At 33.9% G+C, this 27,372-nt stretch overlaps 1 protein-coding gene across 1 annotated transcript in view; it reads right to left on the reverse strand.

Moving 5' to 3' along the window:
• The window catches only part of LOC124080853 (plakophilin-4-like), a 169,564-nt gene that overhangs the window by 69,645 nt on the left and 72,547 nt on the right, over positions 1 to 27,372 (reverse strand). The window contains exon 2 of the mRNA XM_058573506.1: positions 15,257 to 15,393. Within this exon, the coding sequence (XP_058429489.1) occupies positions 15,257 to 15,388 (132 nt within the window). The 5' untranslated portion in view covers positions 15,389 to 15,393. The remainder of the gene's footprint in view (positions 1 to 15,256; positions 15,394 to 27,372) is intronic.

Consider the following 27,372-nt stretch of genomic DNA (forward strand, 5'->3'; position numbering starts at 1 on the left):
TGATAACGATAAATCTGAGGAAGTTCTTAATGGAATTGCTGAATATATATTCTGTAAAGATATATGAAAACAACTGTATTTGTAGAATTATTTTAAGATGATACAATCCATGTGCCATAGGTTCAGATAAACATTGATCTTTCCAATCAGTTTATGAGACACCTTGATGGCATAAAGGCCATTCGTCATGTGATAGAATCTCTTATCTCCCTCTAAACCTTCCATGGGCCAAGTCATCCTGAGCCCTCTGCCTCTGACTACTCCTCAGTCTGGATCCAGGTCCCTCCCAAGTTGCTCTGGGCTGGAACATGCTATTTTCACTACCTTTCTACATCCCTGTCATCATAGGGATAACAACAAGTGATTGTTGAACACTTACTAGTGGGATTGGAATCCTTATCTTTATTTTACAAATGAGGAAACTCAAGTAACTTCTTAAGGTCACACACCTCAGCAGGGGTGGAGGTGGAAGCTTCTGTCTTTACCACTATGCTATGTTTTCTTCCAGATCTGAAAACTACTATCACAGTTGTAATAAATTTTCAATATTTCTAAGCAAGACAATCAAGTTTCTCAATCACAATTCATCTAACAAGTTTTCTACCATATACACTTATTTCTTTCCTTTCCTGTCAACCTTAGCTCATAATAGCTCTAAATTATTATTTTAATGAAGACTTTTTCCCCCACTAGTGATTTTGACTTGTGGATTTAATTCTTGTTAAACATAGAATGTTTTTACATGAAAACTGGAAAATACAGGGGGGAAGCATCTGATGATATTATGTTATAGGTATGCCTTCTTCTGTTTTATTATTGTATGCCTGTGTTTGGGGCATATATACATGAATATTCATTTCTATAGCAAAATTTTGAACATTCCATACTTATAGTTACATGCTTCAATTTTCATCTGTATTTGTATTCGCCTATTATTAAAAATTCTTTAAGAAATATGATTTTAACTGGTGGTACCTGCCTATAGATCCAGTGACTTGAGAGGATGAGGCAGGATGATAGCATGTTCGAGGCCAGCATCAGCAACTTACAAAGCCCCAAGCAACTTAACAAGACCATGTCAAAGTAAAAAATAAAATCACTGGGAATGTAGCTCGGTGGTAAAGCATCCCTGGGTTCAATGGGAGGGAGGGAGGGAAGGAAGTAAGGAAGGATTAGGAAGGAAGGAAGGATTGATTTTTCTTCCTTCCTTCCTTCCTTTAAAATTAAAATCCAATATTTTCTTAGACTGGACTCCTAGAACACTAGATTATACACAACAATTTTTTAAAGCCTTTACTACGTGTATATCATTAAAGCGCCTTCTAAAATAGTTGGGCCAGTTCACCTTCACCAATACTGCGTAAAACTGGCAATATCATCATATTCACTCTTTGTATTTGATTTCATATTTGCCAATATGATAGGCAAATGCATTCTCTATATTTCAGCTTTTATTCCTGAGATTACTAGGGAAGTAGTCCATTATTTCATATGCATATATGTTACTTATATTTTTTTCTTTTCTCAATTGTCAGTTGATGTCAAATAACTCCCTTTTAGTTACTGTTTTCTCCCTCCTGATTTGCAATCATCTACATAGATCACATTCATTCACAGGTACCTACCACACTCCTGTTGCTTACTTTTCCTTTGGTTGGGACAAAATTCTTAACCTTTGTAGTTAGAAACATCACTGGGAATTTCCTCCCAAGACTTTTTCTCAGTACATACTTTAACAGAAATAATATCATATTACTAATATTGATATTTTAGGCACAATTAAAACAATATTCACAGGTTCAAGAATGATAACAACATGTGAATGAATATGGTCCTAGCTTAAAGTGCACATTTCTTTGTTTCTTTTTCTGTCTTTGCAAATTCAGTAAGCTAACAAACCATGACACAAGAAATTAAATAATCTTAAGTCATAAATAATGAAAAATGCCATTTAATTCTCAAGGGAAACAGTGCACTGACTGGGAATTTGCCATGTACAGAGTCCAAAATGTGTAAGGAGATTAGATACTACTATGAAGAGCAATACTAATCAGAACAATACTAATGGCCAATAGCAACAATCACTAAACAATAATTATCAATTTGAACTACATGAAGGAGTATATAGATTGAAGACCATGAGAAGTAGGAGAAAATTGTAAAATATAACACGCAATAACCCTTGATTTGTGGTTTGGAATTATTACTATATATGAGGAATTTTTCATTCCTAAGTCTTAAATTTAAACTCTGAAGGGAACAAATCTTTAAATACCATAAAGGTACCAGGGCACAAGGATGAATACATTTCTTAGGCCCTTGAACATCTGAGAATATCTTTTTTTTTTTTTTAAAGAGAGAGAGAGAGAGAGAGAGAGAGAGAGAGAGAAGAGAGAAAGAGATAATTTTTAATATTTATTTTTCAATTTTCGTTGGACACAACATCTTTATTTTTTTAATGTGGTGCTGAGGATCGAACCCAGCGCCCCGCACATGCCAGGCAAGCACATTATTGCTTGGGCCATACCCCAAGCCCCTGAGAATATCTTTTTAATCTTTTACACATTAAAGACAATTTTGCTGGATATAAATTCTTAGATAAGAAGCATTTTTTTTTCCTTTAAAACTTTAAAACATTGTTCTAATCTCTTCTGGAATTTGCTGTTTCAACAAAGTTAGATTTGATCTTCTGATTTCTTTTATGAGGATTCTTGTAGAGTTTATCTCCCATTATCTTTGTAAAGAGAAATTTATCAAGTTAATTCCTAGACAGTTTTCTTTTTCAGAGCTGATGCCTACAATGAGATGACCTCTTTAAATCTGTTTACTCGGGGTTTTATTTTCTGCTCAGAAAATTCTGTTTTAAAATTATATTTAAATATTGCTTTTGTTCTAATTATCTTAAAATCCTTCTCAAAAAGATTCACAATGTTTCCATTAAACCTACTTTCTATGGTCTGATCCATGTCTAGTAGCATTTATCATGATTTCTATTCTATCCCCCATTTTGCAGAACTATTCAAATATGCTTGTCACCACCAATGATCCAGTTTTTCTCTATATCCATTCTTTCTCTTTATTGACTCTACTGCAGAATTTGTTTCATATGCAACTTTCGAGTATGACCATTTGAATATGAATCCCAGATCCCCTATTTATGAACTATATAGTTTGGGTAAGTTACTTTTCTGAGCTTTAGTTTCCCCATGTGTAAATAGTGATTATAATAATGCCTATCTGTGTAATGCAGAGTTTTTAATTATAAGCAACTAAAAACATTAGGGATAATTTAAGGATAAATATAACTTACTGAAAGGGATACTGTATAGCTCAGGACTATATATTTTCTCATAAAGTCTAATAATTTGGGAAAATGCACAGAACAACAACAACAAAAAAAATGGGGGCCAGATGTTAAGTGGCTCATAAAACCAATTTTTCACTATATTAACACAAAAAGCTGTGATAAGAAATATAGAAAATCTTCCATCTAAAGTATGAAGCACAATGTTTGGCACACAGTAAGTACTAAATAAATGTTAGCTATTAGTTTCTATTCACTGATCTTATATGTTGTTGACATTTCCAAAGATTTTCTAAACATTTCATTTGTTTCTTATAGAAACAGTAGAAGACACAAATCAAATATTTAGAAAATAGCAGTGATGTGTAGAGAAAAAAAACAAAACACAGCAATCTAATTACATTTCAAACAATGCAGGTTCTGAGTTCTCACAACAGCAAACCTGGCACAGATATCCCACTGAATATTTTAAATTCTTTTCTAGTAATCTTGCAGTGAAAGGAACAGTCTCCAACTCTGATATTAGGGTGAAATTCTATAGGTTTTTTCTTTCTTTTTCTTTTCTTTTTTTCCCCTCCCAATAAATCTTCACAGATTTTTAAGTGGAAGTAAATAAATTATTTTATATAATTAGAAATACAATAATTATACAAATTGAATGGGTTTCACTGTGGCATTTTCACACATGCATATATCATGCTTTGATAATATCAACTGTCCTTTTCTATCCCCCACTCCAGCTCCCCTTTTCCTACCCTAATAATCCCTCATCTACTTTCAGGTCATTTTTGTTTTTAATATATTTCCACATATGACCAAAAATATGCCATACTTGTTTTTCTGAGTCTTGCTTATTTTATTAGCATCCATTTGCTTGAAAATTACAAGATTTCACCCTTCTTTATCCTTTACACATATTATGCATACATAGTTGACAGGTACTTTGGTTGATTCCATAACTTGGTAATGATGAATAATGCCAAAAAGTATATACAGGTATCTCTTTTGTATGCTTTCTTCCTTTCCTTTGGGTATATACCTAGGAGATAGAAGAATTGGACCATATGGTAGATCTGGTTTTTGTTTCTTGAGGAAATTGTATTCTGTTTTCCATAGTTGTTATGTTACTTTACATTCCTAACAGTGATTAAGCATTCCTTTTTCTCCATAGCCTTGTCAGCAATTTGTTTTTCTCCCCCTGTAACTGCTATCCTGATTGGGGTGAAATTGAATTTTAGTGCAATTCTGATTTGCATTTCAGTAATAGGTAAAGATGGTGAGCATTTTTTTCATACATTTATTGGCCATTTATACTTTTTTTGAAATTGTGAGGTCAGATAATCCACCCATTTTCTAAAAAAATTTGATTAGTTTTTTGTTTTGAGTTCTTAATGTATTCTAGATATAAATCCTCTATCAGTAATATTCCATTGTGTATATATGCCACATTTTTTAATCCATTCATCTATTGAAGGGTATCTAGGTTGGTTCCACAGTTTAGCTATTGTGAATTGTGCTGCTATAAATATGGATGTGAGTGTGTCCCTGTAGTATGCTGTTTTTAAGTCCTCTGGGTATAGACCGAGGAGAGGGATAGCTGAGTCAAACGGTGGTTTCATTTCCAGTTTTGCAAAGAATCTCCATACTGCTTTCCATATTGGCTGCACCAATTTGCAGTCCCATCAGCAATATATGAGTGTACCTTTTTCCCCACATCCTCTCCAACACTTATTGTTGTTTGTATTCATAATTGCTGCCATTCTGACTGAAGTAAGATGATATCTTAATTTTGATTTGCAGTTCTCTAATTGCTAGAGATGATGAACATTTTTTTTCATATATTTGTTGATTGATTGTATGTCCTCTTCTGAGAAGTGTTTGTGCACATCCTTGGCCCATTTATTGATTGGGTTATTTATTTTTGGTGCTTAGCTTTTTGAGTTCTTTATATACCCTAGATATTAGTGCCCTATCTGATGTGTGAGGGGTAAAAAATTTGCTCCCAAGATGTAGGCTTTCTATTCACCTCACAGATTGTTTCTTTTGCTGAGAAGAAACTTTTTAGTATGAGTCCATCCCATTTATTGATTCTTGATTTTAATTCTTGAGCCACAGGAGTCTTATTAAGGAAGTTGGGGCCTAATCCCACATGATAGAGATAAGGGCCTACTTTTTCTTCTACTAGACACAGGGTCTCTGGTTTTATTCCTAAATCCTTGATTCATTTTGAGTTGAGTTTTGTGCATGGCGAGAGATAGGGGTTTAATTTCATTTTGTTGCATATGGATTTCCAGTTTTCACAGCACCATTTTTTGAAGAGGCTATCTTTTCTCCAAAGCATGTTCTTGGCACCTTTGTTTAAATAAGATAAGTGGGTTAGTCTCTGTGTCCTGTATTCTGCACCATTGGTCTATCAGTTTGTTTTGGTGCCAATACCATGCTGTTTTTGTTACTATTGCTCTGTAGTATAGCTTAAGGTCTGGTATAGTGAGGCTACCTGCTTCACTCTTCCTGCTAAGGAGTGCTTTAGCTATTGTGGGTCTACTATTTTTCCAGATGAATTCCATGATTGCTTTTTCTATTTCTATGAGGAATGTCACAATGGAATATTACTCAGCAATAAAAGAGAATAAAATCATGGCATTTGAAGGTAAGTGGATGGAGTTAGAGAAGATAATGTTAAGTGAAGTTTGCCAACCCCCAAAAACCAAATGTCAAATGTTTTCTTTGATATAAGGAGGCTAATTCATAGTGGGATAGGGAGAGGGAGCATAGGAGGAATAGATGTACTCTAGATAGGGCTGAGGTGTTGGAGGGGAAGGGAGGGGGCATGGGGTTATTAATGATGGTAGATGTGAGGATCACTATTATCCAAAGTACATGTATGAAGACACGAATTGGTGTGAATATACTTTGTATACAACAAGAGATATGAAAAAATTGTGCTCTACATGTGTAATAAGAATTGTAATGCATTCCACTGCCATATATAAATAAAAAAATAAAAACAAAAGAGATTTCAGGGCAAAATGTTACAAATGTACAGTACTGAATAAATTGTCTTTAGTTAAATAAAAAAAAAATCCTCTATCAGATGCATAGCTGGCAAAGACATTCTTCCATTCTGTAAGTTGTCTCTTCGCTCACTTCCTTCCCTGTGCAGAAGCTTTTTAATTCGATGTGATCTCTTTTGTCAATTCTTCTTGAGTTACTGGAGTCCTATTGAGGAAGAAGTGTTGACTGTGCCAGTATTATCTTTCAGTGTTTCCCTTATGTTATCCTTCAGTAGTTCTCACAGTAAGGTGTTTAATCCATTTTTAGTTGATTCTTCTACACAGTGAGAGAGATGGATATAGTGTCAATTTTGTAGACATGAATCTCCAGTTTTTCTAGCAACATTTGTTGAAGAGGCTCTCTTTTCTCCAAGATGTTTTTTGTGCCTTTGTGACGAATCAGATGAATGTAGATGCATCAGTTTATTTCTGATTTCTGTATTCCACTGGTCTGTTTCTGTCTTTTTGCCAATATTGTGCTCCATGTCTGTAGTATATTTTGAAATCAGTTATTGTGATATCTCCAGCATTATTTTTGTTTATTTGTTTGTTTTTTGGGTTTTATAGTTCAATATTGCTTTGGCTATTCTGGATCTTTAAAAGATTATGGGTTAAATAGTTATTTTTTATTTTAAAAAAGATTAAAAATTATTCAACCAGATAAAATAAGTTTCACATCAATAAAATGTTTGCCCAATTCTGGAATGCAAATGAAATAAATTTAGTGTAACAGCATTCTATTCATTACCCACAGTACAAACAAAAGTTTTATATTCTTACCTATAAACCTTCCAATATTCTAATAGATCAGCTTAGAAGGATGCCAACAGAAGAAATCAATAAGATATTTTTTAAAAAATAATATAATAAGAATTCACTTTTTCATTACTCTTTGCTAACTGAAATAAACAGAAAATCAAGATCCTGCTGTTAAGAGCTTACACTATATATACATTTTTAAATACATTATTCTCCTTACTAAGAAATATATAAGAGAATAATAGTACAATGGGAAAACTCAAGTATGTTTCTCCTACTTCCTACAGTTATACCTTTGAAGCAGGTGACATATGAGGTAGTTAAGTCCAGAATGAAAAATAGGAGACATTAATTTAGTCCATATTTGAGCAAAAAGGGCTTAATTTTTTAAAAAAAGCAATTTATGTATATATTTTGAAAAGGGAAGAAATCATACTTATGTCAACTCTGTGATGAAAAGTTATTTCTAAATCAATAATAGAAGGCAGAGATGCTAAACATGGACAAAATACTAAGAGTTTTTGTACACGTAAACCTTTATAATATAGGCATTACACATATGTAAATGGTCAACAAGCAAATTGAAAGAATACATTGAAATTTGAAGTCAATGCTATGTATGTTACATATAATCATAAGTAATTATATAATTATATTCTATATAATCATATTTCAGATGGAAATGACTATCAAAAGTAAACATCTTTGATACTCAAAGGCAAATACTTATTATACAATGATATGTGTGTAATCATATTTCAAATATGAAAATAGCTATCATAAATTTGAAGACAGTATTCTTAAAATTGAAATATACTTCTGTAAGACATAGATTTGTCTTTGAACTACCTAAAAAAACCTTAACATTTTAAATGATTTTTCTTAGGAATGCTTGAAATGAAATAATCATAACCTAAACTATTTTGCTGAAGTACAAGCAGAACTGATCGCTTTGGAAACAATATGTTGATAAAATAAGATCACATGGATCTGTTTCTGCAAAGTGACAAAAATGACAATTTAGAAACTGAAACATGAAGACAGGCACTAGAAAATCTGTTTTTGTGATAGCTGTGGAATAACTTTAGGGATACACCTGAAGGGAAAAGTATGTTTCTAAATATTTCTCTCTAGAAGTGATTCTAAAAAGAACGATCATGCAGAGCAGAGAATTTTATGCTGAATGATCCTGTCATATATTTAATCTCACCAACTCAGCAGTCAGTCATTTCAAATTTAATAGCAGAAAGTGTGCATGTACAGGGAAAAATTATTCCATATATTAATAATTTATCTCTGAACAAAAATTGTGAAGTGGGTTATTCAACAGAAAATTATAATTTTAAACATGCAAAGTCAGAGTTGGCTTTAAAAATTAACAAAGGAAAAATATTCTATTACTTTCAAATGTAAATGAAAGGTAATACTAAGTCAATGGTAAAATTAAAGTTAAAAATGCCTAAGTTAACAAATTTACATAATGCATATATGTAGCCCACTTAAATATAAAAGGGGCAAAACATTCTTGGATCTTATGGTTCAATTAAGGTATATTGGTAATGAGTCAATTACTCTCAAGTGAAATATATAATAAATTTTGTGCCTATGCATTCTTCTGAGGATAGAAACTATATGAAGATGATCATCTTTATATGCCTTCTTACCAGCCCTTCCCAACTCCTTCCTTGATAAAGTGCAAATGCTTTGCTCACAGCAGGCTGTCACTAAATATTTTTTTTAATTAATTAAAAGCAAAGTTAAGCTTCATATAGAGGGTAGTGAGTATGCTTATGTTTTTATTTTTAGTTCATTTACCAGTAAGTATTATGAGGCATCTCCTATGTACTCCAATTTACATGTATGATCTAGCTATATGTGTACAACCAGGTAGAATCTGTTCAAATCCCTCAAGAGTTCTTTCAAAACAAAAACAAACTAAATCCAAACAATAACCTTACAGTGTCAATACACCTAAAAAGATGTTTACAATGGAATCAACAGAAGAAATGATCAGTTATTCCGAGTCATGTAAGACTAGGAAACTAGACTAGCTGACCGCTCATCAGATCACCAAAAAACGTGTGCCAATGTAAAAATATACAAGCTTGCTGTTAGCTCAGAGATATAGCTGAGGGACAGGATGCCCTGTATCTTTATCACAAAATAAATAAATGTTATATTTCAGTCATATACATGCAACTTACGAGGACTGATCTCTTCAGAGTCAAGAATGGAAGTTTAGAATTCTTGAATATGAACGAGCTAACTAATATCATAAAATGCTAGAATTTGACCTCATTTTGAACCTCATTTCTCTAATATTAAGGAAATAAAGCTATAAAATGAGATCACCCCACAAAAATCACTAAAAGAAAATCAAATCTTACCTTGTGTTTGATGCTGCAGTACATGCATGGAAGACTTCACTATAAGTTACACAATAATTACAACTTCCAGGATAATTTAATTACCAATAGAAAACAATAACTAAGTTAATAACAGGAAATGTTAGATATTTTAGGCCTATTACAGAATGATGCTTTTAATTAAGCCAAAAACTATGCTTATTTACAGATGAAGTAAAAATTTGTCTTTTGCATATGATTGGGGTGTGCTGAGAGGACTATTTCATTGTAAATAAACTTAGGGGTAGAATAAAAGGAAGTTGCAAAGGCAGGTGCCTAACAGTTGAGTTGTTTCAGTTTCAGAGGAATAAAGTAAATAATTATACTGGAATTTGTTCAGTTCTGGGCATTCTGCCATACAGGAAGGGTGTATAATTACTGAAGCTAAGATATCCATGCAAAAATGAAGTAATATCAATAGGACACAGTTGGACTCCAAATTTTCTTTTTTTAATCTTCAAAAATTAAGGATCTCTGGCTCTCATTTCATTCTTTGATATTTAAATATCACTAAATCAATATGGCAGCAGTGAAGGTAGAATTACAATTTCCACAAAAGCCAGAAAATATTATTTTAAAACATGGTATCCTCTTTGAGATACCCACAAATTAGGAACATACTACACTCATCAAAGACAACAAAAGACACAAACAGAATCAAATGTGGGACCTCAACAGGGTAAGAGAATTACACAAAATTTTAGCATGTTTACCAAATTATATTCTTTGCTTATCATTTCAGGCTATCTGGATGGGCCTCAACCTTAAATATGGATTCCAAGACTCTTAAATCATGAACCAAAAATAAGAGAATATGTTTGTGAGAGAACAATGAAATGGCAGTGCCTGAAGAGTAAGGCCATGTTCAAATAGATCTCAGTCATTCAAGCCACTTTATGACAGAAGATGAAAAAAATCTAATAAACGTTACAAGTGCCAATTTAGAGAACACAAATCAACCTGCGCCCTATATAGAAATATGAAATATACTTGTTAATCCCATCTGTGATTGGCCATGTGGTCCTCTTTTAAAGATCATTCTAGAATCAAGAGATCATATACTATCAGTTATAAAAGTACAATGTACTCTACCCCTTGGCCCAGCCTTGGCCCACGGCTTCCTTGTGCCTGTGAAGTGAGTACTCTGGTGTTTCTGACTCAGCTGCAGGGGGCAGGAGCAAGGCTCTGGATGAGTAGCCAATATTTTGCCAAATTATAATTCCTCCCCAGTCAAAGATGTACTAGGCATTGCAAGGATGATTTAATTATTTTAGTCTAACGTTTTCATAGAAGGAGGTGGGGCCCTTTGAGGGTACCAGATTTGGAAATATTTATCTAATTACTACATGTAAGATGTTAAGCTAAGCACAAGAGTATCAAGTTTGCTAGATACCTGAAAACTATCAAGAAACAAACATTCCACCTTTCCTATATCTGTAATCATCATGGACTCCTGGATTCTTATTGGGAGTTAAATAACTGCAGAAGCTGCCAAGTGATGATCCTCATTACAGCCAACTGGTGGCTGGAGTTCAATGGACCTTTCCTGTAATTTTAGCCTCAAGACCAAGGATCCCATTACTTTGTTTTTCCATGGGTGGACATTTTGTTTCTCTTAAAGTGTGATCCTTAGCATTTCTTCGGCAGCTACCCATATCACTCTGTAAACATAACACTGGGGACATCACTAAGATAACTGCCTCCTTTTATTTCCTGTACATAACTCAGCTAATATGTAGAGATGCGAGATAAGCATTTAACATCTACACCATTATTTGAGCACTAATATGAAATAAATTTTACTTTGCTCTATGTAGAGGCTGGATTTAATTTCTGGATTAGTGTGGATATACTAAAGTTTAAATTGTCTTAAAAACAAGAATGTACAGCTGAGTAATGAGTTGTCTAGGTGCTGTCTGTGAGACACTTGTGCTGACAATGTTTCTGTAGTTGTGGCTACAGGTTACAGTATTATTATTTTTATTGAGGTAATTTTTAATAGCTTTATTTTATTCATTTATTTTTTATGTGGCGCTAAGAATTGAACCCAGGGCCTCATATGTGCTAGGCAAGCACTCGATCAATCACTGAGCCACAACCTCACCTCTACAGGTTCCATTATTAAAATGGGGGGAGGGGGGACAAGAAACTGGAGATAAGGCAATTTGATAGTATTACTCTTCCATTTTCTCCTTGAACAATCATTTATTGCAGGACTAATACATTCAACATGGTAGGAGAGAAGAAACCTGTAAATAGGTATAAAATAATGTAAAACATGGCTCTGCCCTTAGGAAGCCAATTATATGAAGCCAAAGAAGCATACAATTAAAAGTCACAGCAGTGGTATAAAGTGCCAAAGAAGATCAGTAGAGATGTGACTACAGGCTAGGGTAAATATGGCTTCATTAAAAAAGTAGTCTTGAACAGAAGTGGGTTATTTCTGTCTGTCAAAGACTAAGGACTCTTTCTGTGCCTGCATAGGTATGTACCTAAGTGAATGACATCAATGTGAAAGGCTATAACTTCTTAAAAGGAGGAGACTATGAATTTCAACATGATGCTAAGAAGCAGGAACACTTTCTGGCAATGGAGGATCCTAGGTAAAGCTTGGCCAGTGGAAGAAAATACCAATATTTTATGACACCCTAAATCCAATTTCAGTTGTTTAACAGACTCCTTATAGAAAAATTGCTACCTGTTGTTTGCCATTTCCTGCCTTATTGCCCGAGGAGTACATGTGAACTATCTTAGTGGCTTGGATGCACTCTGTTTGAAAAAGAACCCAGATGTCCCCTCTTGAAATTCAGATGAGTGTTAAAAGACCTCCCCCCTCCCTTGGTACTGGGGATTAGAAACCCAGGGCCTTGTGCGTGCCAGGCAAGCACTCTACCAATTAAGCTATATCCCCAGCCAGGTGATAAAAGATCTTATTTTGCAATTCTGTAACCAAGTGCCTTGACGTTAAGTGTGAGGTTGCAATAAATTGGCATATTAAAAAAAAAAAAAAATTATTTTCACATTCTCTACTTCTCATAATATATACATAAAACTATTCTAATTTGTAAGACCAGTATAGTGAATTATTGAAAGTTTAATGCTGTGTATGAGTAAAATACACAGTACAATCATTGTTCAAAGTTCAGAAAGGTGTTTTTGGTCTTTTGATACAAATATCCCAAAGAAAGCTCACTGAATTCCAGACAGATATGCCTAAAAGTAGAATAATGAGCTCTACCGAATAGGAACCTTTTCTTCTTATGTAGAGATGATGATGATGATGGTAACATTAGGCCTTATTAGATGTTGGTGCTACTACAGACATTTTACATGTTGATTAAATATCCTTTATAACTGCTATTATTCATCCCCAATTTTAAAAAATCCATTCTCATTTTTATAAATGAGGCTACTAAGCACAGAGAAGTTAAGAAATCATCTCAAGATTATAAAGTGAACATAGAATCCAGGATAAAAAACCAGTCCATCTGCCTTGTTGCCCTGAAAGGATCCCTTGTTTCTGTACCCCAGTGAAACAGCCTTCCTGAGACAGTGCTGCTATGAAACCAGGTTTGTCCTTTGAGATCTGCAGAGCTGATACCATCATACCACAGCTATGAACACGGCACAACAGTAAGGATTTCCAGTAATTATGTACCCCATCCAAGAATATTGCTCTTTTGATACATAACATTATCAACATTAATCATCATAGCTGAGTATAAATTATAGCCTAAGAATGTCACTCTGATGAGTATTTTATAAAATATAGTGTAATTACCTTCCTTATATATTACTTTTCTGTGTTCTGTCTCATTAAGCAGATGATAAGGAGTGGCATATTTCAGGAAAGTATTAAGAAGTTTTGATCCAACTATATGTTGTTTGATGCCAAAAAAATCCGATGGAAGCTGAAGTTAGCCCTATAAAATCAGGAGTGTTTCTCAGAACAAGAGACTGACATGATGTTCTTGGTGGAATGAATGAAATCCTGGGTAATGAGCATTGATAATTTTTAAAAGAAATTAAGTAAGAAAACTGCAAATGCATATTAATGGACTCAAATTCCTCAGGACAGGAAAAGAAGCAAAGACTAGAGTATATCCTTCCACTAAGTAAATTATCTGAGAAATAAATGACAAGTCTTTTAATGAATAACCCAAATACTTGCAATATGTTTTGCTACCTTGAGGAACAGGAATCCTTGCTATCTATAACAAAACATTCATTCAGATACTATTTACTGCTAAAAGATAAAATTTAAAAGTCATCTGAGGCCATCAAGGAATTCTAGTGCCAAAAATCCTAATAGGCTTCCATATTTTCTTCAATTTGCAGGCATCTGGTCTAAGGCACAAATACCAAATTCCCATTGCTATGTTTATTGCACAGTTTCTAGTTTTAAGTCCGTTTTGGGCATTTTGATAAATTTATCATTATGTTTCTTCAGAACATATTATATGCTGCACATAAATCAGAACTTTTACGTCTTACAGATCTAGAGCCCTACGTCAACTCTTTACAATTATTGAGTACTACCGGAGGAAAGTCCTTTTCTCTCCCCTAATAGTGACAGAAGCTTAGACGTTCCATAGTTTGGTGAAAGTAGAAAACCATACTGACTGTGCTTTTCTTGTGTTTAAATATGGAAGGTTTAAAAACTTTAATTCCAGCAAAAAATGGAAACATTTTCCATTTTCACATTTTACTGTTAGAATAAGTTGTGAAATGATTTTTCTTAAAAACAGTTCTAATGTCAGATGCATGTCATAGGTTTAGAGTAATCTTTTACACCACATTCCTAATTTAAGACATAGCAAATGGTAAAATAGCAAGGTATTAATTATTTCTACACTCTCAGCCATCACTAGTCATTTGAGCTATGATACTGCTTTAAAAAAAATTTCAGAAAATACACATTTAGATTAAAGCACCCAGTGATTTAATCATAACATTTTAAAAAAGATTAATATTATATTATTTCAGCTAAATAACCTTCACGGGAGGGGGGCATTTAATTTTTTATTGGAGGGAAGGAGCAGAAAAGAAAACTATCCCTAGAACTTTAAATTTACATTTACCTTATAAAGATTTTAAATATTAGGCAATTAAATTCCAGAATTCCAGTTTCTCTAAGCACTACAGATAAGACCTAATGTACATGGTTACTTGGGTTTAAAGGATACAGAGAATTAGTTCCTTAAAAAAGAGGACATAAACATGACATTGAAGCAAATTGCCACAGCTTGACAAGTTTTAGAACATTAGCTCACAAAATGAATATACTTGGATTCAGACAAACACACAAATACAGCTTTTATCCGAAAATCACAGAGACAACCCTAATACCTATGTTAAAATGCTCAAAATATCTAAGGATAAGTATGACAGGCCTCAGATTGACAGAGTCCTGATAGAAAAGTCAGCATTATGAAATATGCTTTACACAATTTTGCGTGCATGCACATACTCTGCAATGTGGGGGAGACAGAGACACCAATCACCATCAATATTGTCCTTACTTGCAGACGCACAAGTATCCTGCATGTTCCGATTCTGACTGGCACCTGGAGCGGCTCTACATGCCAGTCATCCCAATGTACTCAGGGATGTAAACACCTTATAATTAGAAAACGTGAAGGTGTCAAGGTCGTTAGACAAATTTAAAACATATCCAAAGATTAATTTTTAAAGGCACTGAAGAAATAATTGTAACTTTTAATAAAAGCATGTACCTGCTCCTTCACGGAAGCTAGAATAGTGGTGGCTGTGGTCTCGGGTTCCATGCCTGGGCCAGTGGAGGCAGCTTCCTGGTGGGTCTGTGGTTGCCCCTCCTCCACCAATGAGGCCTGCTCAGGAGCTGGCATTCCTCCTGTAACCAAGCAGGTAAAGGGTTAACACTTTCTCCTGGACTCCTGCATGGACTGAGGATTTACAGATGGTTCCTAAGAACAACAGTGGACTTCTATAGCAATGATCACAGTTCCTTACAGCATTTGGATTTCTGAAAGGTAACATCCAAAGCCAAAGTATAGCTTAGTGATACAAAAACAAAAAAGAATCAAATAAATAATGATAATAATAAAAAGTATTTAGACAATGTTTAAACAACATTTAGTAGAAAATGACACAAAAGGGTTGGGGAGGAAGGCTTATTAAAAATATATTACAGATAGTAAGTTGTCAAAATTTGGTTAAACGTCTTAATTTTTTAAACAGATAATAAATAAATATGAATATCAAGAAACTAAATAACAACTCTAGGTTGCTAGTAGAATCAGTTTTCAAAGAACTAGTAACACAAAGTAAGACATCTACAAACATTAAATGACAGAAGAAAAAATGTTTTATTAATTACAGAAGAGGCTTATGCCTATGTATGTAGCACAAAAAAGGAATTTAAAATTCAAAGGTTTAAAAATAAATAAATAAAATTATTCAGAATTTAAACAAAATGAAAGACACCTTTGGTGGGGTCTTAGAGCTAACTTGGTTTCCTTAGAGAAGTGTGATTATCTAAAGATGACAATGATTAGGGAGATGGTGTTGAAAAGATAACCTGTTTTCCAGGTCCATAACTTGTGACAGAATAGGTTCTTAGTGGGAGACAGAACATCTTTCCTAAGATAGCACTTCACTGAGAGCAGTGTATTTGCTAGGAGACTTAGTGATACCTGATATGGGCATTTTGCAATTTTGAAAAAGAGCAGAAAAATACACCCATATAAAATGCCAAAAATGTTACAATAACTTGTTTACATGTCAGCCTTTACAACTGTCTCCATGAGAGCACAGTCTATATCATACCATGAGATTAGCCTATTGCCTGGCATATGCAATAGATCCTCAATTAATCTTTGCTGAATAAATGAATATATGAATGAAGGATGACACTTTTTCATTCCAGTCATTAGGTAAATACATCAAGTAGTAGGATGCCCTGAAGACGCTATCTGTTTAGATGTGTTTATTACACCATATACTGCTAGAGGGACATCTGAGGCCATGAATATTTTTCTCAATTTTCTTCATACTTCTAAAAATTACTCTACTATTTTAATTTTTATCACTAATTTCCACAGTGTTCAATTCTAGTTTGATCTGGGATTTTTCCCCCCATACTCTCAAATTTCAATATCAGCCTGCTATCCATTTTCAAAGTCATAGCCTATAAGTAAAAGACAAGATATGCATATCACCAAAGGTCCCTGGCTCCCAGGTTGGTGGAGAGGATCTTGGTTCTAGATTCCACTAGTGGTTGTTTTATTCTTGCCATGTTAATAGGTGTAAAAATGGAAAACAGGTCTAATGAGCTTATTTGTGCATTTCCCCCAGATGCTAGACTCATGGAGAGTTCTTGTGTCTATTCTATTCAGTGAATTCTCTAACTCCCAGTTTTATGTAATACAAGTCCCAGGTGGGCCCCAATCTGCAAAGAGGAGGATTTTCTCATGTAGGAATGGCAGGAAGAGCTTCAGGTTTGAAGTCAGTGGGTCTAGGATCAAAACCTAGGAGCCCTAGAACAAGTTACCACCCCTCTGAAACATACTTTCTTCTCTGATAAAAATGGGCTTACAAACTTTTTATGCAACAAAATAGAATAATTTTATGTCAATCTTTAGTTTTTAGTTGATGTGGTATGTTTACTTAAAATAACAACCAAACAAAATTCCCTCCTGTAATTCATCAGTTGTTAAAACAAGATATGAGGTCTACTACTTTAAAAAACAAATGCCACACATAAATATACTAGATTAGCATTCAAGGTAAGTAAAGATAGGAAAGTGTTTTATGCCACTGAAAACAATCACACACCTTAAAATCAGCAGATGGTTGCAAAGAACAGAATTGTTACCATGCAACAGGGAAACAAATAATGCTAGAAACCAAAAATTATAAGTGTCAAAAGTATAATATAATGAAGCAACTAATATATGATAAAAAAGAGAAGAAAAAATTCAGTGAGGGCTGGGATTGTGGCTCAGTGGTAAATCACTTGCCTAGCACTTGCAAGGCCCTGGGTTCGATCCTCAGCACCACATAAAACTAAATAAATAAAGGAAAGTGTCCAACTACAACTAAAAAATAAATATATAAAAAATATGGAAAGTAGTATGGAGATTCCTTGGAAAATTTGGAATGGAACTACCATTTGACCCAGCTATCCCTCTCCTTGGTCTATACTCAAAAGACTTAAAAAAGGCATACTACAGGGACACAGCCACATCAATGTTTATAGAAGCACAATTCACAATAGCTAAATTGTGAAACCAAACTAGATGCCATTCAGTGGATGAATGGATAAAAATGTGGCACATATACACAATGGAATATTACTCAGCAATAAAAGAATAAAATCATGTCATTTGCAGGTAAATGGATGGAGTCAGAGGAGATAATAAAGTTAGCCAATCCCCCAAAACCAAATGCCGAATGTTTTTTTCTGATATAAGGAGGCTGATTCATAGTGGGGTAGGGAGGGGGAACATGGGAGGAATAGATGAACTCTAGAGGGGTGGGAGGGGAGGGGGTATGGGGTTAGAAATAATGGTGGAATGTGATGGTTATCATTATCCAAAATACATGTATGAAGACACAAATTGGTGTGAATATACTTTTATACAATCAGAGATACAAAAAATTGTACTGTATATGTGTAATATGAATTGTCATGCATTCTGCTGTCATAAATAAATTTTAAAAATTAATTTAAAAAAAGAAAAAATATTCAGTGAACAAAGAGAATTTGAGAGAAGAAGCAGAAACATCTTTGGGAAAGTAATTATTTATTCTTACTACAAATAGGAGGAACCATACTATTTAAGAAACAGAAAAATGTGTTTTTGTAATTATGTCAGAGTTATTTTACATAATTTCATAATATTTACTTTGATGAGACTGATTACTCAAGAAGAAAGGAAATGAACATTTTTTGAGTACCACTCTGCCCACGTGCAATGCAGGGTTATAGGGGACACAGGCAGAAGGCAGTTATGGCTCATCATCTAGCTGATGTAGCAAAATAAGAAACAGTTCAGGGCAAAGGAGCATGATGCAAATGATATAACACTAAAATCAATAGAAAGAGGTTCAAAGAGTGTACAAATTTGTAAAGAAAACTGCTATATGTTAAGAAATTCAAGAAAAGAGGATATTTTCTTAGATGGGGATATTTTATTCTGATTCCTGAATCCTTTGATTCCTCGAAGACTGGAATATATCACTGATAATTACAAACATTCACTGGGTGAAAAGTGAGGACAGCAGTACTCATCCATTACTGAGGAGGAGACACACACCTATTCCTGGAAGAGTCCCCAAAAACCACAACCAACAGGGAACAGGGAGAGACACCACAATGCTGACAAGTTATCAACCTATTAAGGTTTCCTGTCTATTTTCCTGTAGTTCTTTAATCATATATTATTTAATGATTTGGAAGGAATAAAGTAAATCTAAACAGAGCAGTTGAATCTACTTTTTACTAAGCCCAGAGGTGAATATTCATAATGACTAAAGTCACAGAATGACATCATTACTCTTTCCATTTATAAGGAAAGAAGCAATAAGTATAGAGCACAGAGACTTCAACAAGCCTGACATGACTGATCACATTCTGGAGACCTGAGAAAATTTACAAGAAGACTGCCAAAACATTTTGGGGGGCTCTGCAAAAAACTACAGAGAACAGAAGATATGCAAAAAAAAAAAAAAAAAAAAAAAAATCAAGGAGAAAATGCCATGGCTGTATTTAGAAAACGAGAAGGTAGACTCTTCACATTAGAAACTCTAGAGCTAGACAAGATCTTGGGTGAGATTTTTATAAAGGATGTTATCCAAGAGTGATTTGTGAGAAACAAAAAGAGGCACACCAAAGAAAAGTCGTGTTAAGCTGGTCTAATTTCTGTCTTTGGCAGTGTAACCATGGAAATGCAGTGTGTTTAAACTCCAGTGAGGCATGTACCATATTAGAAGGCCCCCAAGATACTATAATTAACATAGAAATGGGCCTGAAATAAGGGCAACTGCTGACTCCAAAAGTCTACAAATAACTAAATGAAATATATCACCTTATGGTGGTTTTTAATGTAATGCTTGAGTTCTGACCTTGACCCAATTCTAACCAAAACTTCAATCATAATATAAATAATAATACATAGAATGCTGAGAGCCATTGCAGTAATAGAACATGCTGAAATTCTTGAATAACTAAGAATACTGAATTTATCAGATGATAAAAATCAAAACACAAAACATATATTGCTATGCTGCAGTAATGAGCTGTCTCAAATGATAAAAACATCAGGATAAATAAAGGGTCTTGTGTTTAGGTTAGCTCAACAGGACCTTGGGGTGGAAGGGGGAATGTGGGCACTTGCGGTACAAGGAAAAAATGAATGAACAACTGCCATAAGCCAAGGTGATCTTATACTGTGCTGATTGAAGTATTTAAGATGATTGGAATAGGACAAGTGAGTGTACAACCCTCCTCAGGCTGCTTGGGATAGATTCACTTCCAGCTGTGAGTAGCACAGTCACAGGAATGGAGACTGGATCCATTCAAGAAGGATTGAGTTGGGTGTTGAAAGGATTTAATCATTATTTCCAGGCACAAGAATAGCAATGAAATGAATGAACGATGTAGGTTCTGTTCCTTATGAGTTCAAAGCTTGGTAGGAGACACAGGACGGACAGACTCAAAAAGAGAAGGTCTCTATAGAGAAGTAAATTTTATAAACCTCTGAAGAACTGCCATGGATAAACATAGTTAAATTCTTTAAGTTACAATCCCCAAACCTAGACTAAAAGTGAATGACTATTTTAACAATGTATATCATCCTACATAACTGTTTTCTTTATGACATATTATTATATTACAATGATTATATTACTTTGAATTGAAATTAAAGAAACCATAAGGGAAAACTCAGGAAGATCTTTTCTTTTGGATCTAAGGGTCAAATGTTGGAAATTCAAGAAGTGACTGCCTCTGAATGTGGCACATTCCTCAGCACAAGAGCTCTTCATTCCAGGTGTGAATGGTTATATAGCAGGAAGAGTACAGAAGGGATGCTGATTCTGAGTGTGTTAGACACAGAAAACTCTGAGGCTTCTAAATTTTGAGTCTGGCACTAAAACAACTTCTATATTCTGATTGTTGTGAATGTTCCTCAGGATTCTTCAGAATGTTGACTTCTGCATCATACTGTCTCTGTAAACAGGTACCTGAAAAGCAGGAAGCTATGCTTTTCCTGAGGAAATGGTAGAAATCATAGCACTGGCTCTGTTTCTCTCTTTATTTGGCTGCAGAAAGCTCAGATGAATCTGTGACCAACTCTTAAATGTGTGGTTATGCATATCTCTGCTCTCAAACTTCTTCTCTTTTTATCACATCCTTGGGCTGCATTCTTTTGTACCTCTTCAAACACTTTTTGGAGGAAGGTGATTTGAACAGTTGTGTGTCTTCATTATAATTTTAAGTAAAGAAGTTTTTGTGTGTAACTGTTAGTATGATAGGGTGAGTGTTCATGTCCACAGTTGCACTTATGTCTACTTTATATTGAACTACCACTGATTAATAGGCAATTTTTATGCTCAAGACTTAAAGGTTACATACACTCTCATGTGCACTGAAGTCTCTCTTTGCAGGTTATGCATGCAATATACTGGCAACTTAATACTCAATATGCATAATCCCTTTTATTGCAAATGATACTAATTCACAAAGTCATCTTTGTGCTAAATCTCTGAAATAAGAGATCAACCAAATACTGTTATTTTCCTCTATTTACTCCCTTCTACTCTTCTTATTGAAAATTTTTGGACAAAATATACTAAGAATATTTTGTTTAATTCAGCAAAAAAAAGCTGGTTTCTACATATTTTTTCCCTTCCTCTTTTGAGTTTGTAATCTGGAGTATAAAATACATCTTGTAACTTCATTTACAACACTCAGGAAAATGTTATATTGGTAAGAATCACAATTTCAAAATTCATAAAATAAAATACTAAGTTTAGGAACAAAATAAGAAAAAGTAAAGTGCAAAAAATAAGTGTAAATACCTAAATTTAATTTAAAATCTAAAGACAGACACTAATGATATAGGATAATTGAAAAGTTTAAATAAACATTAAATGAACCAAATATTTTAAAAGGAAAACCAGAAAAAAACTATTATCATTATGTAGCAAAGATAAGCTTCTCTTTGAATTATTTATAATGAAATGGGAACAGAACAGATATTACAGAAGAAAATAATTAAGTACAGTACTGGGAAATTAAGAATGTGCCTGAAAGTTTAATATCTTCAGGACAATATGGAATTTAGTCTAGAATTATAAAAGGAACACTAGATAAAGTTTTTACAGTTATATTTTTGAGATGTCCTGAAAATAGATGCAGTATGAAAATCTGCAACTATTTAGGATGATTGGTAGTTAAATACTAACCTAATCATGCAATTCATCTAAAAATTGCTTTTTTTTTTTTTTTTGGAAAGAATTTGTAGAGAAGGGAGCTATATGCCAACTACATAGTAATTCTAGAATAATATATGCATAGTAGTTAAATATTTTGATTTGTGAATTTATTTTTACAATTCAAAGATGACTAGAAGATATCCAGATATAAAAAGCAAACAAACAAGAGCAACAATAAAAGATGTGAATGAGGTCATTCAGGAAAGAAACAGCTGGATAGCTGATAATGAAGTGCTCAACCTTATTAGTAATTAGAAAAATGCAACTCATTACTGCAATGAGATATCAATCCACTACCACTGTAAGAGCAGAACATTTAATTTCAGATTCTGGAGAGAATGGGGAGAAGGGAGACTATCACATGCATGTCACTGGGACCACAATTTTGGAGTACATTTTGGCATTACTTAGTAGAGTGGTGACACATGCATCTCCTAACCCAGTATCCAATAAGTGAAGATACTTGTCCATAAGTATGCACCTGATGAGATACACAATTATATTCATGACAGTATTCTTTCTAAAGGCCATAAACCATGAACAACCTAAGCGCCCATTAACACAGGATGGATAAAATGTATTGTGGTATATTTACATAAAATATTTTTCACCTATAGCCATAAATGAATGGATCACAACTCTATAAAACAAGAATATCTTTCATACCATAATGCTGAATAAAAACAGCAAGTTGCAAAAGAATGCAAAGAGTGGAATTCCATGTATGGAAAGTTTACATATAGGCAAAATGAAGCTATGAGTAGTGGCGACCTCTGTGAAGCAAACAGGATATGTGATCTCAGAAAGGTACACGAAAAGCTTCTGCAGTAATGGCCTGCCATGGGCAGTAGTTACACAGATATTGCCTACTTCTTAATACTCCCTTAATTGTATTTATATCCTATGTACTCTTCCATAGATTTTTTTTTTATGGAAAAGGAAAAAGATTAAATCTAGAACTTACAATAAATATTAGGTGTGATTCATAAATAGAAAAATAATATTTACAATTGTATAAATAGCATAAAATAGTATTTAGTGGCTTAACTGCTAGAGATAATCCACTTTTTAAAAAAATGTTTTTTTTAGTTGTCAATGGATCTTTTATCTATCTATCTATCTATCTATCTGTCTATTTATTTATTTATTTTTACATGGCACTGAGGATTGAACCCAGGGCCTCACACATGCCAGGCAAGCGCTTTACAACTGAGCCACAACTCCAGCCCAAGAGATAATCCACTTTTAAGAGAATTAAACTACCTGTGGTTTTAAAATTACATTAAGTATAATTTTATGATGCATAAATGCCTAGAAGGAAGTCACTTCAATGAAAAGGGTCCTAAGGTACAAAAATCTTGTCCTCAAATCCTATACCATTCAATAATTTCTGGGGAAAAAAAAAGTTAATTGTGACACCAGTGTCAACACTGCTCTGTGCAGACAATTATGTTCTGAGCAATGTGAATGGTGCTCCCTAGCATTACAAGTATGGACACAACCCCAATGACAACAGGAAAACACTGCATATTTGTTAGTAAAAACTTAGAAATTTTATTATGATAAACATGGATTACACTTGGGTATTTTCAACTTTCCGTCCAAATAAATGCCATACTTATCATGGAGAATAAAGAAAGAAAACAAGGAACTCTATAGTACTTTGGGGAAAGTACTATAGAATTAGGTAGGTTTTGTTTGGTTGGATTTTCCTCTCTCTCTCTCTCTCTCTTTTTTAAGATTTGGAATTCTTCATAGTGTTTAGATGCCATAATGAGTAACAAAGAGAAGAAATAAATGGAAATCATGATAAATCTAGAGTTATGTCTGGAATGGTAAAGGGTGTACAAAGACCTGATAAAGGTAATCAATACAGTAAGAATTAAAACTCTTCAGAGGGGAATAAGTGGATCAAGAGGCAAGATAGGTGTACCTCTTCCAACTCACAACTCAATGAAATAAAAGGCATTTTCTCATTAAGGTAAGAAAAATTTGTCACTCTAGAAAAGTCATCAGTGTGCCAAAATATCAGAAAGATAATGGCTGCAGATTCATGGTAAAGTAACCACAGCAGATTATCACACATAAGAGACAGAAACCACCTTTGGAGGTGGGAGAGCTGCAGGCTCAGAGCCTGGTAGATAACAGATTCTAGGAGCCAAATCAGGATAATAAAGAAAGAGTAGTGAGCCCCTGCCCTGAAAGTGCCTAAGCACTTTCCAGAGGCAAAGAAAGCAAATTCAGACAGAGCAGGTGTCAGCTACCTACTGAAGCCCAGGGGGACCAAACTCCTTAAATAGAAGAAAGTAAAGTGGAACAGGTAGAACTAATGTCCTTAGTGTTTACATTCAAAACTATGAGGAAAAAGAAATAACCAGACAGTGGAAAAAAGTTGAGGGTAAAAATATCTCAATCAAGGAGATGAATGGCAAAAGAATTCTTCAAAAGAGTATTTCATAAGAGTAATTTAAGTAATTTTATCAGGGAAAGAGAGAGGGAGGGACGGGAGGTGGGGACTAGTTCAGAGACTAGAGATTAGGCACAGGAGTAACATTTACCTATTCTGAGTTCTTGTAAAAGAGAAAAAAGGATTTGCATTTGCAGTTAAATGGATGGAGTTAAGAGAAGATAATGCTAAATGAAGTTAGCCAATCCCCAAAAACCAAAATGCCGAATGTTTTCTTTGATATAAGGAGGCTGATTCATAGTGGATAGGGAGAGGGAGCATGGGAGGAATAGAGGAATTCTAGATAGGGCAGAGGGACTGGAGGGGAAGGAAGAGGGCATGGGGTAATTAATGATGGTGGAATGTAATGATCATTATCATTCAAAGTACAGGTATGAAGACACAAATTGATGTGAATATACTATGTATACAACCAGAGATATGAAAAATTGTGCTCTATATATGTAATAAGAATTGTAATGCATTCTGCTATCATATATCAATAAATAAATAAATAAAATTCACCAATTAAAAAAAAGAAAAAAACGGAGAATACTAAAAGGTGTATTGAAATGATATGCGAGTTTCCCAGTATTAAAAACAAACTTTAATTTAAAATGGGACAACAAGTAAATAAAGTGAATGAAACATACCAGACTAACTCATGGAAATCTCCAGGTTCCAAGGATAAAGAAAAGATTGTACAGGTTATTACAGAGGAAATAAAGACTGAGAATTGGATTGGCAATACATTTCAAGAATTTACAGTAGACACAGATACAGATAGAAGATATTGCTTCCAAATATCCACCAAATATTATGATTCATATATGAAGGCAAAATCATGGCATTTGAGGACAATAACAATAATCAGAATTTGTTTCCATACTCTTTAAAGAAATCTTACCATACGATAGAGTAAGGTTTAGGAGCCAAGAAATAGCACTAAGCAAATAATTCAGGAAAAATGAAGATTACATCTAAATTAATTCCACTTCTGTTATCAATCAGAGCAATGAGGTACTAACGAAAGTAAAATTATACCAATGTCCTTATTTAACTTAGGGGGAGAGAATGAAATAAAATAACTCTAGGTGACTGTGATTTTGACGATCCACTCAAAAGAGGCAGCACCTACCACCCTCCCTTGCATCTGGGCTGTTCATGTGATAAGCTCTGACCACAGGATGTGGCAAATATGCTCTTAAGAGCCTGGCAGCTTCCTCTTTTGGAACTCTGAGCTCACTCTGCTATGAGGGAGATCAGGATTAAAGACACCATAGAGACAGAAGTCCAGTGATTCCACTCATTCCAGCCCAAATCTCAGAATATATGACAAGCCATCCTGGATAGTCATATCCTGACTGAGTTGCCAGATGACTGCAGCCACCTCAGTGAGCCTGGGCAAGACCAGCACAGCAATCTTGTTACCAATTTAGAAGGGTGAGAAATAAAACAGTTGCTGCTGTTTGAACCAACAAGATTTAGGATGGCCTGTTACATCTTGAATAAGTAATGCTAGCCCATACAATCTCCAAGAGAGAAGATGAAGACAAAGAAAAAAATAGCATATTATTCAAAATATCATAAGAATAAAAAATTAAAATTTATATATTGAATTTTATTACAAAGGTATCATTTATTTAATGCATTCACAATCTTCTTATGTACTGCACTATAAACTAGGTGTTAAAGTATAAAGATGAACAAGACATTAATTTCTAATCCAATTCATATACTAAGAAGTAAGACAAGGCAAATTAACAAATAACTATAATAAGTGCAACTAGTGAAAAAGAAGGCAGGTGCTCAGAAATGTTTTCAATTGGGGATACGTAAATGAGGATACTATTCCAGGTGGTGCAGAAGGACCCAAATGGAGAAAAGTCCACCTATATTAATTTTATTAAGCTTTTTTAGTTCAAAATTTTACATTTCTAAAAATCTCCCTATTCTTTTATATCATTTGCAATTAAAGCTATGGTAAACCATATCAAACCTCAATCTGTTCCAAGTAAAAGATTTGCTTTCATTATTAGTTTTTTATATCAAATACTATGGTTAACAAAGATTAAAGACTAATGAAATCACTAGTAAAGCACATGGGGATTTAGAAATATGGTAACTGATATGTGAATTAGTAAAGTAAAATTGTTTAATGAAGGACTTGGGCATTTAATAACATTAATCTTAAGTGGTGGCTATCATTTTAGCTCATGACATTGGATTTTCTTTCTACATGGTTTTCTTTTTAGTAGCTAAATGGCTTTTCAGTGTCTTGAGAGGTACTAGGCAGTCTGGCCAATCATAACCTAGAAGTTCTTCATTAGACTTCTATTTAAATTATAAATTAATTAATTTGTAACCTTAAAGATTCAATTTAAAATATAAAATTAATTTTTAATTGATTTTATTATTTTTTTAAATACATGACAACAGTGGAATGCATTACAATCCTTATTACACATATAGAGCACAATTTTTCGTATCTCTGTATATAAAGTATGTTCATGTCAATTTATGCCATTATACATATACTTTTTCTGCATTACAATTCTTAATACACATGTATAGCACAATTTTTCATATTTCTGTTTGTATATACGGTATGTTAACACCCAATTCAAGTCTTCGTACATATACTTTGTATAATGATGACCATCACATTCCACCATCCTTGCTAATCCCCTTCCCTTCCCTTCCCACCACTCTTCCCTATCTAGAATTAATCTAATCCTCCCATGCTCTTCCAACCTACCCCACTATGAGTCACCCCCCTTATATCAAAAAAACATTTGGCATTTTTTGGGGGGGTACTGGCTGACTTCACTTAGCATTTTCTTCTCCAACTCCATCCATTTACCTGCAAATGCCATGATTTTCTTCTTTTTTTTAATGCTGAGTAATATTCCATTGGGTGTAAAT

Source organism: Marmota monax, unplaced genomic scaffold (genome assembly GCF_021218885.2).
Source record: "Marmota monax isolate L192 unplaced genomic scaffold, Marmota_monax_Labrador192_F-V1.1 WCK01_AAM20220418_F8-fsc00048, whole genome shotgun sequence".
Classification (NCBI taxonomy): domain Eukaryota; kingdom Metazoa; phylum Chordata; class Mammalia; order Rodentia; family Sciuridae; genus Marmota; species Marmota monax.